The sequence below is a fragment of the Moschus berezovskii genome, chromosome 8 (assembly GCF_049115385.1).
Source record: "Moschus berezovskii isolate FMDL1 chromosome 8, NW_MosBer_1.0, whole genome shotgun sequence".
NCBI classification, from domain to species: Eukaryota; Metazoa; Chordata; class Mammalia; order Artiodactyla; family Moschidae; genus Moschus; species Moschus berezovskii.
In genome coordinates this window covers 54,020,832-54,039,993 of record NC_142467.1, presented here as the reverse complement: position 1 = coordinate 54,039,993, position 19,162 = coordinate 54,020,832, and the positions used below count along the sequence as shown (strand labels likewise).

At 37.7% G+C, this 19,162-nt stretch overlaps 1 protein-coding gene across 9 annotated transcripts in view; it reads left to right on the top strand.

The window, feature by feature from the left end:
* The first annotated feature begins 291 nt into the window (after window positions 1–291).
* The window catches only part of TCERG1 (transcription elongation regulator 1), a 53,226-nt gene continuing 34,355 nt past the window's right edge, over window positions 292–19,162 (top strand). For 3 of the 9 annotated variants that reach the window (XR_008686386.2, XM_055429230.2, XM_055429229.2), the window contains exons 1-7: window positions 292–395; window positions 6,210–6,435; window positions 8,609–8,761; window positions 9,738–10,089; window positions 10,383–10,502; window positions 14,327–14,569; window positions 18,763–18,825. Coding sequence is in view for 8 of the 9 variants with exons in the window: in XM_055429230.2 (XP_055285205.2) it covers window positions 337–395; window positions 6,210–6,435; window positions 8,609–8,761; window positions 9,738–10,089; window positions 10,383–10,502; window positions 14,327–14,569; window positions 18,763–18,825 (1,216 nt within the window). In the remaining variant the exon portion in view is untranslated. The remainder of the gene's footprint in view (window positions 396–6,209; window positions 6,436–8,608; window positions 8,762–9,737; window positions 10,090–10,382; window positions 10,503–14,326; window positions 14,570–18,762; window positions 18,826–19,162) is intronic. The other 6 variants (XM_055429236.2, XM_055429235.2, XM_055429234.2 and 3 more) reach the window with 3 other exon arrangements.

Here is a 19,162-nt window from a genome sequence, read left to right as displayed (position 1 = left end):
ACAGACACGTGGCTACCGCAGGCCTAGCCGTACGTGGGAGGACCTAGTTTCGCCTACCTCTAGAGGGCGCCGGCGGCTCCTCGTTGCTAAAGTCTCGTTTTCCCATAAAGCCCTCTGAGCTACCAATCAACTGACTGTCTCCATACCGCTTTTAAAGTCGGCGGGCCCTTTCACCAATAACAAGGCAGACACCACCCTCAGCTCGGGGATTGATGGAGAGTTTGGCCAATCACTTCACAGATCTCTGCTATCTCCGCCTCTCTCTCGCGGGATTGACGATCCACCCGGCCAATAGGGGACGCCCAGTCGGCGGGTGGATGAAAGCGGCCCTGTGTAATGGCGGAGCGTGGCGGGGACGGGGGAGACGGTGAGCGATTCAACCCCGGGGAGCTCAGGTAAGGGCACTGCTCCGCCTTACATCTGGGCGCTCCGTCGTCCCAGAGGCTAAGCCTGCTGCGCGGAGAGCCGGGGTGGAGGGTGGGCCGAGGAGGCGCGGCGGCTAAGAGCCGGGACCGCATGGGGCTGGAGAAGGGGGAAGGGAAGGCGGCTTGAATGAAGGAGCCGGGCCGGGTCTGGGCCGCGGCATCCTGTGGGTTCTCGGGGCGCTCATTTCCGTTTGTGTGGGGCCCCGGCGCCCCTCGCAGCTTGCGGCCCACAGGCTGTTCCCGGGGTTCCCGCTTTGGGGCCCCGCCTCAGACGCAGTCCGCCTCCGCTTGGGCGGCCCTCAGCCTGACTCCGGCTCGGCGCCGCCGCGGGCCCAGTTTTCCTCCCTGAAGCCCTCCATGCCGCGGGCAACTCCTCGGCGCCCTGGCTCGGCCGTCTTCACGCCCTCCGCCGCCTTTTGGTGTCCCTGCGTCCGCCTGGTTCCTTTTGCCCACGTCACTTGCTTTCCTTTAACTTCACGCGGCCTCCCTTTCTCTTATCGTTTGATCCCTTATCCCGAGTTTATGAGTAGTAACAATAGCGGCAGTCATTTGTTCCGTGCTTCCGAGAGCCAGAGAGCCCTTTCCTTAGTGTTTTCTCTTGTGATCCTCACACCCACCTTTTGGAGTAGTTGCTCTTCTCGTTTTGCAGGCCCCGGAGCAAGAGCCACCTTCAGTTAAGTGACTTGCCCATCCTTCAGGTGAGGAAACTGACGTAGAGCCAGGTGTCTTTGGTAGATTCTTGGCTTCAGGAAGTGACTTGAACGCAGGTAGCCAGGCTTGGGAGCTTGCACTTTTCTATTCTCCTTTCTAGTCGTCTGCCCACGCTGTCTCCCTAAGGACGGCAGCAGTGACCTTTCTCGCCCTGGTTTCTGGGCTGCCTCTGGAATTTTTAATTGTCTTGGAGAGAAAAATCTTAAGTCAGTGGTTTTTAAGGAAACTGAGGTACTGAGCTTTTTGAGTCTGTTTGAAACTTTCTTTTTTTCTTGGGTGGAAAAAAATGGCATTTCAGATGTTTAGCCCGCATTCTGAATTGTGCCGTTGTCATCTTTTGAGAATGAGCAGAAGAGTAGAATAAGTTGTGAGGACTCTAGCATTGTCTAGAGCTCCAGATTAAATTGTATAAGGAAACTGGGTGTTGTTTACTAAAGTTTTCAGAGGAGAAGAAAAAATCAGGTCTTTGAGATGATGAGTTGTCACAAAAATTTTTAGTTTGGCAGGAATAAAGTCTTGTTTCAGGGATGGATCTCAAATCTTTTAAACCCCACGTGTATACTTCAATAATAAGTGATCAGAGTGCATTGCCAGGGTCGTTTAGTATTAGTGATGAAAGGGTTATACCTGATTCTGATCTCAAGATGTACTTAAGCTAGTCTTATGGATTGATTTGGAAACATTACTTTGAATTTAAGAGAGTATCTTTCTTCAGTTTTACAGTGAGTAGCCTTTTAGATTTTATTAATAGTAAGTGTAGACACTGCTGCAAAACTGATTTGAATAGTGCTTTAAATTAGGTGTTCTGTTGCAAATGTTTCATACCTTAACTTCTGGGGTTGGAAATTCCTTCCACAGCATGTGGTATAGACTTTTATTTTAGCATTTCTCATGGTTTAAGAGAAATTAGTTTTTTGTGGCCTCTGATTACAGAAATTGGGGCTTAGGTTTTTGTATTTGTATTCTGAATGTATGTCATGGTGTTGTCACTGTCATAGTGCCTCACGAATAAGGTTTTCAGGTGTATATATATTGTAAATAAACTGTGATAGGATGTTTAGAGATGGTCCCTTTACTGGACTCAGCATTTATTGTATGCTGTATAAGAGTCACTGACCTAGGTGCTGGCAGTAGTCTTGAACCAGACTAAAATCCTTTGTCCTCCAGGAGCTTCCATGCTAATGATTATTGATCTAAATTTCAAACTAACCACATCAGATGAGGAAATCAGCCTGCAAGTGTGAAGAGACTTACACAAGGTCACTGAGTTATTGGCAGCGTCTGGATTAAAACCTAGGTCTCCTCACTTAGTCTACTTTATAATTTGCCTCCCATATATCAGCATTTAAATTTTTTTGCTCCGTTGTTCTAAAGTATTTGCAGTCCTCACTATTGGGAAGATTGCATATTTAGATATAGTCCTTTTAGGGAAATAATTTGTTCTTGTAAAAAAAATTTTCTGCATTTCTGTTCATGCATGTACGCTTCTATTTTCATAAAGATCCAAAGTGGTAGGAATGCGAGTAATCTACAATGGGATTTATTTGGAGATCCAAATACCTTTCTATTCCTTTATGAGTAAGGATCATTAAGGTAACTTTTAGAGTCATGTTGGTATACTTTACCCAGGGCCTTTATTTACTTAATGCTTTACGACTTATGACAAGGTACTTGTCTGAATTTCCTCAACTGTACACTGGGAATAAGAATATGCTGGTATTAGCACTAACTAACATGAAACAAATTTTTTTTCTGTGCTATAGTTTTCTCTGTAAAACCGGTGCCAAACTTATCTCATTGAGTTTTTGTGATGATTGAAAGACTTAGTAGAAACAATATCCCTATAACTGTGCCTGGTATAGAAGAAATACCTAGGGTTCACTCTCATTATTAAAACAGTAATTGAACACCTGCCTTCTGGGCTCTGGGAGGCATCAGTATACTAAAGAGAAAATACTAGTGAGTGTAGGTAATACAAAACTAAATAAGTGTGGGGTTTTTTTCATAGCATTTACCTCATAGTTGTAAACTCAGATTGGGTAATGAGATAGAAAGGAGGTGGGAGAGACTAAGGTGGGAAAGAACTTTGAGCTTAAACTGAAGAATGAGAGAGTCTGTTACATAAAGCTCTGGGGAAAAGCATGCCAGGCAGAGGGAACAAGTGCAGAGGCTTCAGGGTAATGAAGTAGTTGATCAAAAGGACTAGAGTCTGTAGAGAGATCAGCAAGGGCCAGGTTATATAGAGCCTGCTAATAATGATTATAATAATGTTAACACTGCTACTAATAGTAATACTGTTTAACAAGGTAATTTTAGTAGTCACTAAATTATGGTTTTTGATTACTACTATTACTTTACTGATGTTGTAGTAACAGCAGTAATAACTAATATTTATGTGCTGAGCACTCTTCCAAGTGCTTCATTAGCTTCTTTAACCCTCACTGCAGGTAAGGTTGTTGTGATAAAGTGCATATAAAGAGCTCAGCACATGTGCTATACATATCTGACATAAGAAAATGGCAACTTGAGGCTGTCGATAGAGGAAATTATATGAATTTTGCTACCATTTTCACTGCAGACATTTGAAAGCATTTAGCTTTTCAGGTAGGGTACTATGCTAGGTTTTGTGGGAGAATGAAAGTAATGATGGTTAAAATAGTTCAGTGTGTCCCAGGTACCATCCTAAATGTTTCACGGGGATTATCTGATAAACAGAGAGAAAGAGAGGTTTCATTTCTGTCCCCACTGCCCCTCACTTACATCTGAGTATATTCAGGCTCAGAAAATATGTAAGAAGCCTGAAACAGAAGGCAGAGCCCTGATTTGACTTTTCATGGTTTTAGAGCCTAAAATACTTAACTTCAAGTTATAGCTAGAAAGTGTGACATTCAAAAGACAGAAATAATGTATATAGCTGAAGGCTTAGATGGAATATCTTTCCTTGGTGAAGATTTTTCCTGTCCCAAAGATTAAGACATTGCTTCCGTAAGAGTGACCATCAACCTTTTGGGAGTGCGTTTAATTTGAAAAAGGCTGATTATTGTTTCTGCAGTCACTGCTTTTAACTCATACTTCTACCGTTGAGTGTAGGATGATTTGCAGATTTGGTGAAATATGTTTGGTATAGTAGTTCTGGATGTGTTTACAATCCTAGTGCTCTCCTAGGATTAAGCAAATTGGTTCTTTTATTAGGCTTTTTTTAATGTCAGAATTGAACTATAATGTGGAAAATTTAGAGAAAGTTGAAAGGGTAGTCTTAGGCACAGGGTTGAAAAATGTAGGAAAGTTGGAAGAATCTGGTGAGGCAAGAGTGTCAGAATGATTATTATCAGATGTACATGAGGATATAATTTTTAATCTTCTGAGCACTGGAATGTAAATTTCATGTTTATAATGGAGAGAATTATTGTTAGGTAGACTGTGATAGGTGCTCAGTAAATTCACTATGGCATATTATAGTAAAGATTTTTTATAAGATTCTACATACCCTATTTATAAGGTACGGTATCACCTACATCTTCATTGGTTCATTCAGCAAATACTGAGCCCTACTATGGGCAGGCATAAATAACTGTGCTGGGAATAAAAAGGTGAACAGGACAGACAATTCTTGCTCTAAAGGGGCTTACATAGACAGCATGGTGTAGTATGTAAGAGCCTTTTGCCAGTGTTTGAATTCTGGCTTTACCACTGAACCAGCTATGTGGCCTTGGACGAATTGTTTTACTTTTGTGTGCCTTAATCTGTAAAATGAGGTTGATAAAATCTATTTCAGAGTTACGTTGATTGTGTGAATGCTAAGTTGCTTCAGTTGTGTCCAACTCTTTGTGACCTGTGGACTGTAGCAGGTCAGGCTCCTCTGTCCATGGGATTCTCCAGGCAAGGATACTGGAGTGAGTTCCCATATCCTCCATCAGGAGATCTTCCTGACCCAGATCTTTTATGTCTCCTGCATTGGCAGGCGGGTTCTTTACCACTCGCACCACCTGGGAAGCCCAGTAAGCACTTGTAAGAGTTAAAACGTTATTAAAAAAAAAAAATCACTTAGGAGATAGAGAATACCATCTAATGTGATATTGCTTGAATGCCATGGAGAAAATAGGGTGTTTAGCTAGAGATTGAAGACTGGGGTGGGGTTCAGTGTACAGAAGGAAGGGCATTCTCTTCTATATGAGAATGCTATTTATGTCTTAAGCTGTTAGCCTCCCCTGCTATAAAAACCTTGTATTTAGAAGTAGTTTCAAGGTTCCAAAAAGTCACAAAAACAAAAATAGTATGCTTAATGTTAATATTTTACCTGTTCCGCTTTGTTACTTGGTCACATACGTGCTCTCTGTTACTCTGAACCATTTGTGGTAAAGGGCTGCACACACCATGGCCCTTTACCTCTAAATGCTCAAGTACTTATTTTCTGAGAATAGTGACCTTCTCTGACGGACAGCATGGTTACCTACTTGGTAAATTTGCACTGATAAAGTAATCTTTTGTCTTTATTCCAGTGTTGTCTTTTAATGCAGTATGTCCTTTATTGTATTTCTTCCTTCTAGTTTAATATCCTGTCTAGAGTTGGAATTGTATTGTCATGTCTCTTTGGCTTCTTTTAATCTAGAACATTTCCACAAACTTCCTTTTTTCTTCTTTTTATAACAGCATTTCTGAAGAATTTACTCCCTGCTCCCCTCTTTGTAATAGAACATTATTTTGTGTTTGTCTAATAACTTATCATTATTATGTTGAGGTTAATCATTCTTGCTTGGAATAGGTGGTACTGTGTCCCTCTCAGTCGTATTAGGTCAGTTGCTCTATTGCATGGTGTTTTGTTGATCCTTCTTTCAGTTGTAAGAAGCATGTGGGAAGATACATTAAGACCAAGCAGATGGCCCCCTCGTTTCCTCCTAGCTTTGGTGTCCGTTGACCGTTCTTACTGCTGCACTCTGCTGCAGTGATACAAAATGATGACTTTCCAACTCTGCTTGCGCTTAAGGGCTTTAAAAATTTGATGTAATCAGGGTTTAGTAGCTATATTTTCGTTACTTTAAGAAAGAAAATTTTTTTCATTGGTTTCCCATACAGGATGGCTCAACAGCAGGCCTTGAGGTTCCGAGGCCCAGCTCCCCCACCAAATGCAGTGATGCGAGGCCCACCACCTCTGATGCGACCTCCTCCACCTTTTGGTATGATGCGAGGCCCTCCTCCACCACCTCGGCCCCCATTTGGACGTCCGCCTTTTGATCCTAATATGCCACCAATGCCTCCTCCAGGAGGGATTCCTCCACCTATGGGCCCTCCACACCTTCAGGTAAAGAATGTAGAGATAGCTGTTTCTTTGTTGGTGGTAGTGTCAATACTATGTATGAGTTTTGGTTTTAAAACTTTTATTCCTGGGTTTATAGGAGAAAGGACTAAAGAGAACATCTTTATACTAATATGTTGCTTCAAAAGCATTGATAATGATAATTAGTATGGAAATTCGGAATGGAAATTTATATGGTGATGGAAAAATATGTATATTAGGATTGAATAAGGTAGTTCTAACTTGCTTTCATCTCTGACGGTTGTCTTTAATAATCTTCTTTATGGGAAATGATATTTGAAAGCTTATGTGTAAAGTGAGGGAAGTTTGTTTTCAATGATATATGTTACTAGTGAGTTTAAATATATCTATATATTCCTGAAGAATTCTTTCCATGAATGATGCCTAGTATAGAATCTAGAATGTGACAGTCGGCACATTTTGTAAGCACAGTATTTGGATTTATTTCCTTCCCCAGGAAAAAATATGAGTGTCTCACAGTTTTAGAAATAGAATTTTTGTGAAATTTCCTTAAATGAAAATTTTCCTAGTATTTTAACCTGAAGCATATATTCTTTAGTGAAGTTATGAAGGTATCAACTCTCAAATACCTACTTTTGAGATTATATTCTTTTTGACTGTTTCTGAGTTTTCTGTTTATTTAACCTGTACAGTTCTGAAACCAAATACAGTAGTATCATCTGCCTTCTGTTAACTTAGATAATCAAGAATGAATTTACTAAAAATAGAGATAATGAAGTACTATTTAAGTGATATTAGCTCTGATAGAATTATATTTATGGCAGAAACACCAGATTTTAGTACTTTGCTTAGTTATTTTGTTGCCTTCCTAGAATAACAGCCTGTCCCTCCTTTCCCCCCAGTCCTGTTAGACAAATTGTTAAATGGTTTTATATTTTCTTTAGAATTAGAATATGAAGTAACTTTTTGACTTGTTGATTATGGTATAACTTGTCATATCTGAATTTACTCTACTTTGTGCCTTTAAGAGTTAAACCTCCTTGTAGAATATTATAATATGTAATGGGTTAATGTAACCCTCTAATGGAAATATATCAGATGTTGTAATGGGATGCTTCCTAATGTGATGCTTTTTTTGGTCTTGATGGACCATTGTGTGATTTTACATTAAATCCAAATGATTTTCAGATACTGTGTAGCATATATTTGGAATGGATATTTTATAGAACATGGGCCTGTGTGCTGATTGATGCTTGAAAGACAGTCAACTGAATCTAGAAAAATGAGTATGGAAAAGAAAACTTTTTTAGGAAAATAAAATAACTTTCACATTATTGGCATAGTGTCAATTCCATTATCCAGATTAAGATGCTTTAGATAATTAAGTTCTAATGTTACTTGTAAATTATAGAGGAAATCTTTTAATCCCTGTTCAAAATCTGTCTTAAGAATTGCAGACCTTTTTTCTAGTTTAGTGAGTAAGATACAGCAGTTACAGTTAAATTCTTTGGTTCAGGATCTTGGGTTGGGTCAGCAATATTGAAGGAATTATGAGGGATAGTGTTGAATCAGTAATGGTTTCAGGAGATTTTTTTTTAAATTGTAATACATACCACTTAAATTCTTTTCCCAAAAGTAAAGTGAATAATTATTTTACTGTATCTTTTAAACTTACTAATGTTAGCATCTTTGGTAAGCTACATTACTGTTATTTGAAAACTAGGAAATGTTTTCCTAGCTAATAATTTTTTTCTTATAGGAAAAGAGAATAAGAGGTTAGGTATATCTGATTTTTCTTTTTAAAGTTATTACTTGTTATTTGTAAAATAACATTTCTCTTATAGCTTGTTGGTTTCTGTTGTAGCATTGGGTGGCTGGTATTAAGAGAATCAGTATTTTTCTTCTGAAAGTAATCTAGTGCCCAATATATGAAATAGCAGTTAAGGTATAAATAATAAAGCAAAACTCATCTATAATTCTATAACCCAGAGATGACTGTTATTAGTATCTTGACATATTTTCTTCTAGTAGTAATTATTACAGAAAAACTTTGCTTACACAACAACCTAGGTAAATGTATTTGAATTGACTATAATGCTGATTTCTCTTACAGTGCCTTACCTTTTGGGTAGAATTTAGTAATAATTTGAAGGAAAAAAGACAAACACAAGTGACATTGCTTCTTGTGAATTCACAGAGACCACCTTTCATGCCTCCACCCATGGGCACCATGCCTCCTCCTCCTGGTATGATGTTTCCACCAGGAATGCCTCCTGTGACTGCTCCTGGTGCTCCAGCACTGCCTCCTACCGAGGAGATATGGGTTGAAAATAAAACTCCAGATGGGAAGGTAAAGTATGAAATGTATTTAGGTTATTATCTTCTTGGTGACAGAAGAGTAAAACCTGGGCGTTTGGCAGATTGAGATCAGTGACTATGTCTTCTCCAATTAAGAATGAAACTCAAGTAAGCCAGGGGAGGGCAGGACTCTAGGAAAGGTTCACTTGATTGGGCTTCTGCACAGACATAAGGTGGCCTGGAGCACTTTCATAGGTTTGCCTGTGATTCTGAAACCTGTTTTTAAATACACACCTTAGGTCCCCTAACAGTTCTCAGGTTTAGTGTTTACTGGGAGAACTCACAGGATTTAGCAGGTAGTTGTATTTGCAGCTATGACTAACTATAGAAAAAGGATACAAAGCAAAACTAGCAAAGAAAAAAAAAGGTGCGTGGGGCGTAGTCTGGAGGAAACCAAGCACAAGCTTTCAGGATTCCTTTCAGTTGGAGTCTCATGACAGTGTGTTTAATTCCTGTGCCATGGAATTGTGAAAACACTCGTAAAGTGTTTTCTGCCAGAGACGCTGTCCTGAGCTGAGGAATCAAGGTTTTCATTGGGGACTGGTCCCATATCTGGTACCATCTGCCTTGCACTTATCAAATTCCAGACTTCCAGAAGGAAGGCAGGTATGGAGCATAAACTGCATTGTTTGCATAAATAGCTGAGCCATTCCTATCAGCTAGGGAATGGTGGACAGTGGCTTTCTAGGGATAGTGGTCTTAGCTCTGCTGTGTTAACTGTGCACAAAACATAGCCTTGGTTCTCCTTTTTTGATGTGTGTTAAAAATACAATATGCTCTTTATAGAAAATTGAGGGAAAAGGAGAAAGTGAAAAATTACCAATAATTTCATATGAACAGCCAATTTTGATGTACTTTTTCTTTTCTAGGTTTTTAAAAAAATACTATTTAAGACAAAATATAATTGTATTATTTGTAAATGATAGTTGACAGGTTCTTTGAAACTGATGATTTTGCTTCCTCTGTAGGTTTATTATTATAATGCTCGGACACGTGAATCTGCATGGACCAAGCCAGATGGAGTTAAGGTTATTCAGCAGTCAGAACTGACACCTATGCTTGCAGCCCAGGCTCAGGTTCAGGCCCAAGCCCAGGCCCAGGCACAAGCTCAAGCACAGGCCCAGGCCCAGGCCCAGGCCCAGGCTCAGGCTCAGGCCCAGGTGCAGGCGCAAGTGCAAGTGCAAGCGCAAGCAGTCGGTGCTTCCACCCCTACAACCAGTAGCCCAGCACCTGCAGTATCTACTTCAACGTCATCATCAACCCCATCCTCTACCACTTCTACCACAACAACTGCCTCTTCAGTTTCGCAGACAGTATCAAGTGAGTATTAGTCAGCATGTGTTCATTTAGGGACTAGAGAAATGGATAAGTCGGAATGCATTCCCATATGGTCCTAGTTTAAGTATTATCCTTGATATTTAAAATACGTTTTTGACATTAAGACGTTTGGCTAAAAAGAACAAATTTATATTAGTAGAAGAAATTATTTGTTCAATTGAAATTCATGAAGCTAAACTGGGAAAGTGCAGAGATAGCTGTTCAACTTGGCCAACAGTAATGTTGGGTGCTGTGGATTTGCAAAATAAGTGTGAGTCTTGGCCCCTATCTTGCAGAGTTTCCAGTTTTTCTAATTGAGGAGGCAAGAAAAATGCATGTGAAACAATTAGAAAATAGTGTGCAGAGTTATACAGCGAAGCTAGAAGATATAAGAATTCAAGAAAACGGAGAGACAAGTGAGTGGACTACATGGGTATTGAGATGGATCATAAAGGGTGTGTAATAGGATTTGAATAGGTTCAACATTTCAGAGAGGTAATTCAGATGGGGGAACATAGGTCAGGAAATGACGGTAAATAATAGTTTATAAGATTGTTAGGTGGGAGGATTTTTATTAGTTAATATATTGAATAAGAGACCAGGTTATGGAGAGTTTTTAGAACCAGGCAGATGAATGAGGCAGTCAGGCACTAGGTGGTTTGTATAAATTCAGTATTCTGGAAAATTTTTTCTTGTGCTCATTTTTTCATTAGTTTTGAAATTGGGGAAACTTCGGAAAACTTGCAGTAATCTTGTTTAAAGGTAGATAGGTCTTGGAATGATGTGCAGGCAGATGTAATGAGGACTTGAGTTAGAAGCAGTCCAAAAGGTAAGAGAACTTTCAGGTATGAAATCACAGAAACCCAAAGGTACGTCTTTTCTCTAAAGATTAGTAGTGATGAATAGATTTCAGGGATGAGGAGAGAAGAATGTTAATTTACTTAAAAGACTGTCGTTAATATTTATGATACTATTTCTGGGTGTTTTAAATATATAAATGCTGTGCTTATTCTGCAGGTTCAGATTGAGCACCCAAATATTTAAATAATTTTATTGATTTGATTATTTAATATGATATGAAGATACATAGTTATCCTTATAAGGCAATTACAATTTAGATTCTTTTCCTACCTGGATAATAGGTGAGAATAAGGGGGAAAAAATAAACTCTTCTCCCTCCCCCAGTAGCTTTGGGGACTAGGGAGTTACTAGTGTATATTACCTTGTAAGAAATAAGAGAAATCTAGTCATTTAAAAAATTCAAATTTGATTTTATTTACACAAGTAGTAACCGAAGTAGTAAGGTACCTGTGATAGGGAGACAGTTTTTTTAAAGGCCCTATTTGATATTTTTTAGATAGCTTGGGAGAAAAATATACTTAATAGAAAGATGTAAATAATGCTTTATTAGTCTGATTTCTTCTGTAGCTGTGTTGAATTCTGAAAATATAGAAGTTTAGCAGTGATACTAGCTAGTTGGTTGAGGATCTTTGCCTTTTTATAGGCAAATATTTCCTAAACCTGTGCGGCAAGGCAGAAAGCTGCCGGTTTTTATGGGGTACTTTTGGTCAAAATGGGAGAAGGAGATTGTTAAAAGCATTGTGGTTCTATCGGGAGGCTCTGTGTTGCTTGCGTTTTTTTCCCTGCCTTCTTCGGAAAGAGGTCCATAGTAATTAAAGGAAAGCGGATAGCCAAAAACTTTGAACTGTTCTCTATGTATTCCATTTCTGTATTGGAGTGGTCTATCAGTAGGCCCATAGGTATCTTGTGGTTATTAACCATTCTATTCAGAATTCCTGTTTTTTTCTTTTTTTTTTGCACTACTCTTCAGTGATAGAAAGGAAGGTCTTTATTCTAAGAACGAAACAGTGAAATCTTGTTCTTTTTACTGCCTTTAAACATTAGTTTTGATGTTGTCTTTGAGTATTCCTGACATCTATTTTTGTTTCGCTTGATTCGGTGTCATAAAGTGTTACCATACTATAATTCTTAATATTTTTCCATCTCTTAGGGGTAGTCACTTGTCTTTAGTTAAGGTCTGAGGCTGGATTAGTAGTATATTTTGAGTTCTAGTGTTATACTAGTCATTTTAGCAAATGGAGTTAATAGAAATTTACTTACTATAAAGTCCTAGCTACTATTCTCCCAGCTCCTCATTTAATTCTGTTATTTCCTTTGTCCCTTTTCTGCCATGACTCGCGGCCACTAATCAAATTCAGAAAATCCTGTTTCAGCAAGAGGATGAGTGAAAACTTTCTGCCATCTCCATTGGTGTACTTTCCCCTTGAAATTTGATCCCTAACTCATTTTCCTGATTCCAGTACTTTATATCATAATTTTAACAAATATTACTAAGTACTATTACCATAACACTTTGAAAAAATGTAATTCTATTAAGTGCAGTATAAACCTGTGGGTAAATGGAACTAAAAATTAAGGAGTTTATATTTTAACTCCAGTTGAGCCTAAACTCATTTTATCTTGTGTAAGTTTGTGAAAAATGCTGATGAAATCCTACTTCTCAGGGAAGTTGGGAAATAACTAGATGTATTTTCAGCCATTGCAGTAGATTGCAAATGATAAATGGTATATGTATGGGACTGGGCAAATGTTGCATGTAATTTGTATTTTTCACACTGTTATAAAATTATATTAATATGATACTGTACCCTAAGGCTAGGTCTATGCTAGACCACCAATTCATTCCTGGGCCCCTGAAGATACTTGTTTGGCCCTGCTGTCTATTTAGCCAAGGTGAGTCCCTCATTAACAAGTATGAAATTGCACACATCTTCCCAGCCTAAGTGAGTTTTTCATTGTTAGGAGCTGAAGAAAAGATAGTGACAAATTTTTCAGTTGAATTACTGGGTGGTTTGCATTAAACAGTGTGCTTTCCCTTAGAATAAAATTGGCATAAAGGTTGGGAAAGCACTGTTTTATTTATAAAGTTGATGAATTCACTCTTAGTCCAATATAGGTAAAGTTTGACATTTTTCCTTCTGTCAAGATAAAAGATGACGTATTTGTTACCAGTGAATTATAAAAACAAATTTTGTTTTGGAACTAGATGGTTTAGTTTTGTGTAATATTATATTTGAGAACTGAAACTTTAAAGAAGGGAAATATGAATTTTATATATTTCGAGAGTCACAATTTGATTTTATGTGCGATTACTAGGGGTGAAATGTTTTTATTTTTCATATCTAAAAAGAATGTGTTAGCAGAACCAAATTATTCTGAATTTCACATTCTCCTGGTCTCACATTGGAAACCTGAGTGGGTTTTTTTTTTTCTCTTTTTTTTAACCTTTTTATTTTGAAATAATTATAAAGAAACCCAAGTTGTTTTTTTAGTCCATTTGTTCATATTCAGTCAGTCATTAGTTATTGCATATCTTTTTCCCTCTGTTCTTCCTTTCTTGGACAACTCCACAACTCCAGATGTGTTGAAATTGTTTTTCCTTTTCTTCCTATGCATCTGCCAGGTTAATTCATCAAATGAACAGTGATTATTACTCTTTCATTCAGAAACCTTCATTCTGCCTCCACCCATCCCTTTTACATTCATGAAGTCACATAACACGTGAATGCATTCTTATTTAAAAAAGAAAAATCAAACTCTGAAGCATGTGTAGTAAAAACAAAAGGGTGTATACAGATAGAGTTTGGTGTTCATTCTTTTAGATTATTTCTCTGCATTTACATGAGTTCTTCCCTTTCCCTACCCAGTCGAGTGCAAACTCATTAGTTGTGTGTTCAAGGCCTCCCAATTTATGCTTCTTGCCTACCTTTCCAGCTGTAATTTACTGGTTCTGTTGGTATGCCTAGTGTTTGACTAGTTAACTGCTTGCCTTCTGTTTTCTAAACAATTCCTTTTTTTCCCCTACTCTTTCTTTTACTCAGTTTTCTCACCACTTGCTTATTTTCTCTTTTCACTTTGTCATTTTCCTTTTTAAAATCCTTTCAAGGCCTGTCATCACAGTATGAAATTTTCTGTACCGTCTCACAGTCTTTGGGTCTTGATTCACACTCCTGTACATTTATCCCATCTCACTTTGTATTTTAGTTACTTTTTGTGTTTCATTTAACTATTTTCAAGCTTCTTGAAGACAGAGACCTTGTTATAAATACCTTGCAGTGCATGGAATGGGCCCTTAAATACTGAATGAGTGAATGATGAATGAGTATAGTAAAATCATTTATGAACGAGTGATACATATTTTTGTTTTATTTTTTATCAGCACCCACAACACAAGATCAGACCCCAAGTTCTGCTGTTTCAGTTGCCACGCCTACAGTTAGTGTTTCAACTCCTGCTCCTACAGCCACACCTGTGCAAAGTGTTCCTCAGCCGCACCCCCAGACGTTACCTCCTGCCGTTCCTCATTCAGTCCCTCAGCCAGCAGCAGCAATACCTGCTTTTCCACCAGTCATGGTACCTCCGTTTCGTGTTCCCCTTCCTGGCATGCCAATTCCACTTCCAGGTAAACCAATAGATGATAACAGTTTTTCCAGTTATGTTTTCATATTGTCAGTTAGTTTGTTCTCATGTGTCTGTTGCATTTGAAATTTGCCTTGAATCTCACTTGTTTGAAACATTTTTGAAAGATTCATGGCTAACTGCAATATTTTCTCTTCAGTTTTGGTAAATGTCCTTTTTTGTTATTGTTGTTTACATGTCTTAAAATTAGAGCCACATTTAAAGCTACACTTATTTTGGATAATGGCCTCAGTGAATTAAAAGTGATCATCTATTTGTGTAAATATGTTCTAAATGCCATATTTTAAGGGGTTGACTGTATGAAGTTAAGAAATCACATCATCAGAGTTACCACAGGTGATGTATATATCATCCATTGGTCCAAGCACTTTACGTGTAATAAGTCATGTAATTTTTACCACCATCTTAGGAGGTAGATACACAGACAGGTTAAGGTTACTTGCCCATGGTCACATAGCTGATAAGGGATGGTGTTGGGGTTTGAGTCTGGGCACTTCAGATCCAAATACCATGCTCATAATAATGTTATAATGTTACACTCAGATGTTATACTGAGAAAAAATTGTGAGTCGTGTAACTTTAAAAAATTCATGTGAAACAAAACGCGTGCTGCCCCTGTAACAATTGTGAAGTATAACATATACCACTTAAATGTTTACATAATTGCAGTGAATTCATGTGTTTTATTTTCTTAGGGGAAATCCTTTCAACTAGAAAAGGAATTAAAAGATTTTGGAGTAAAATTTTTCCCCATAGGAATTAAGCAATGATAGTGTTCAGCATCCTAATGAAAGAGTGTTTGTTGTTGTCAGACACATTTACTCCTTAATCCATGTCTGTTCTCCTAGATTTATAGTTGAAAATATTGATCCCTTAAAGAGGTCAGGGCTTCCCTGGTGGCTCAGACAGTAAAGAATCTGCCTGCAGTTCAGGAAACCCGGTTTGGATCCCTGGGTTGGGAAGATCCCCTGGAGGAGGAAATGGCAAACCTTTTCAGGATTCTTGCCTGGGAAATCCCATGGACAGAGGAGTCTGGTGGGCTGTAGTTCATAGTTGGACGTGACTGAGCAACTGACAGTTTCACTAAAGAGGTCAAGTTTACAAGGCTAGTTTGTAGCAAAGATGAATAGAACCTAGACCTCCTATCTCCTAATTTCATGTTCCTTCCACATGACTGCTGCTTTATTGCATTGGTTTTTGTGTAAAGTGGGGTTGTGATACAGCTGTTAAGAGTTGCACACATGAATTATCACTATTGCTCTAATTGTCTATTTCCTTGTAACTACTTTGAAAAGAGCACTTTCAGCTATTATACCTGAGCAAGAAAGAAGCCAAAAATTGAAGAATTAGTGGGTTTTTTGGAAAATCTTTTTCATGTTCTTGTAGTATTAGATAATGCATAGTATATGATATTTAAGAAACTGAAATCGTTTGAAAGAAGAAAATAAAAAAATTTTCTCAAATACTAGGTATTACCCTTTTTCAAAATTAAAGATAAACGGCTAGATACTTTCCTCTTTGGAGTACTCTTTGTAGAAAATTAAGTGATAAATGGATAAAAGCATGACATAACCTCTTGCAATCTTGGTCTGCCTTAGGGCCAGGACAGTGTTAAGACCAGATTCTGAATTCTGAGTCCTCTTAAGGAGCTGGGGTTGTTAATGCTGTAGAGAGAAGATGAGAAGTAGCATAATAACATATATGAAACATTGGAAAGGCTGTTATCTAAAAGAGTTTGGTTTTGCTCTGGAGGTTCTTAATAGTACCAATGAGTAGCAAAGAGTAGCAAAAATTATTTTTATAGGAAATGGAATTTTGTCACAATAAAATCCCTTCAGTTACAGCTGTCTTTGAATATCTTGGTCTTCTCTGGCCCTCATCCACCATTAAATTTTAGAACAGTTGGTAAACATTTGGGTTACCAGATGAGGGTAGTACCTATGAAGTTTGGCAGCAAAAGACATTTAATAAATGGCAGCCATTAATGACATTTTGTAGGTCAGTTGGAAGACGACCTGAATTAGATAATCTATAAAATTTTGTGCATGATACCACAGATTCTTTGGAGAGGGAACTAATTTTTTGTAGAAAGTAATATTAATATTTTTGAAGTAATATTTGTTGAATATTCGTAGTAAGGTAAATGGGGGATTTGGATGTAATTTATCATGGAGCCTTAAATGCTGTTTGAAACATCAGTGTATGGCTCTGAGGATGATTAAAGAGGGGATACTCAAACAAAATGAAGGAGTGGAAGAGTTAGGTGTAAAATAAAACCTTCAGAGGTGGGCTTTGGGATAGTCAATTGGATTAGGATTATAGGATTTCTACTGTAAAATCTTATTTGGAATTTTAAGAAGCTTATAGTCAGTGACATCGGGATTATCCAGAATACTAAATGGAATTTTCTAATTTCCTGGTAAATATAATTTGAGGATGGATGGAGTTGTAGGGAAATTGCTCCTTTTAAAAAGAAGACTAAAAATTTAGCTCTTTGGTTATTTTGTGAGTCTTCATGGTATGCACATAGTCACCCTCAGAAAACCTTAATTTGGTCTTTTTAACATGAGAAGAAACAGATCTGTTCTTTTATCGTGACCTGTAATGTTGATAGTCAAATACGAGAGTTCTCTGTTGGCCCCGTTGATATTAGATAATGGCAGTTAGACCTAAATATCAGTAGGTAGGATTTTCTTCTGTTTTAGTTGTATAGTTGAAATTATTTATTGGGGATTGTCTTTAGGAACAGTCTTTGAGAATAAAGTTCATATATTCTAAGAGTTGAATTTCTAGTGCTGACTTATTAGGCTCAGTGGTCCTGCAGATGGCAGTATTTATACTAATTTAAACCTGATACATGTTGTAACTTCCTTAACCAAACGAATTTTTCCATTGCTTTCTTTAAACATGGAAAATAAAACTGTACATATAACTACTCAGCATGCTTTTATGATTCAGTGCATTTGTTTTAGTTTCAGTGTTAATAGAAGGTTTAGCTTTATGTTTTTATTTAAAATGTAATTAAGAAGTTAAGGCAGTTTGCAAAAATTGGCAGTATTTTTGTGTGTGTGTGAGTGAACATAGGCACATTTAAACCCAGGGGTTTAGCTTTAATTTTTTTCTCTGAATCATGAAGAATTTCTTTTCGTGTACTTTGTGGGGAAAATAGTTTTATTCTTTTTAATTTTTGTCAGTACCAAAATAGGTTTAGTATTTTTTTAGCCAAAACAAATAGAGGATAAAATTTAATTTCCAAACCCTTTGCTTTAGGCCTTTTCCTTTAAAATTTTTAAAAAATTCACTCTTTAATTTCAGATTTCCTCAATTAAAAAATCTTAGGTTTCCAGCTTTTCCTTTCATTCCCTTTTTATCATCTTTGTAATGCATCGTGATGAGGCTTCATTCTTCTAAGAACTGTATGTAATTTCCATTCCTTTAGCCATATTAAACAAATTGAGGTTTCTAAATTAATCAACCCATGTAGTCATCAGTGGGGCTGTATTTTTCTTAATTTGTTAGCCTACCTCCACAGTGTCCCAAGCCCATGGCATTCCACAGAGCAGGCACTACACATGGGTATTCTGTCTTTAGTTGAATGCTGCCCTCCTCTTCATCCTTGCCCTTTTTTTTATTTGCAGTGGAATATTTGGACCTGTCTCCTACTTAATTTTCTTGCTTGCTCTCACTCTCTTTGTCCTGCCTTACTGTTCTCCTTCTGCATGGTGTGCTCCATGCCTCTGCTTCTGCATGTAGTTCCCACTTAGCAGCAGCGCAGAGAAGGTGTCTTGTCAGTGCCATGCTGTGTCTGCCTTTCACTAGTTTCTTAAGCAGCATGGACTTGATGTCCTGTGGGAAAATGTCCCACATGGAAACCTGTTATGCATATATAATGAAGGGACTTTTCCTTTGTTGACTTTAAACTCTTGAGACTCCTTCAAAAATTACCAGCTGGTTTGAGAAAAAGGTAATTGATGCTATAACTTAGAATTAGTTATCATTGAATTTGGCACCACTTCCCACAAAATGTCAAACAGAAGGAAATTTTACTCCATCCTTGGTCTTTTTCATTTGGAAATAACATTCTAAATTGTAGTGGTAAATTATTTCCCTGAATCCCAGTGGTAGCCGACATACAATGGCAGCTTTCCAACGTATGCTTGCTTATCCATTTTACAGGTGTAGCAATGATGCAAATAGTCAGCTGCCCGTATGTAAAGACAGTCGCTACCACCAAGACCGGTAATTTTTAAAACCATCTTAGTTTGTTTTGTCTGTAAGTTGGCATGGTAGTGAATGTTGTTGTTTATCCTTTTATTTATTTTGCCCAAGTGAGTGGATTTTTTTATATTTTTCTTTTTAATGCGCAGTATAAATGCAGTTGTCATATTTGGCCAACACTTAATTTTCCCAGTTGCCTGTAGTATTAGCTTTGTTGGTTCACAAAAGCAAATAAGGTCAGATCACTTTATATCTTGATTTTTGTAATAAGTGTAAACAACTTCATTCTCATATTCATAACATTTAATTTTATTTTTGATGTGTGTTTTTAAGTTAAATATAAAAAAATCATATCCAT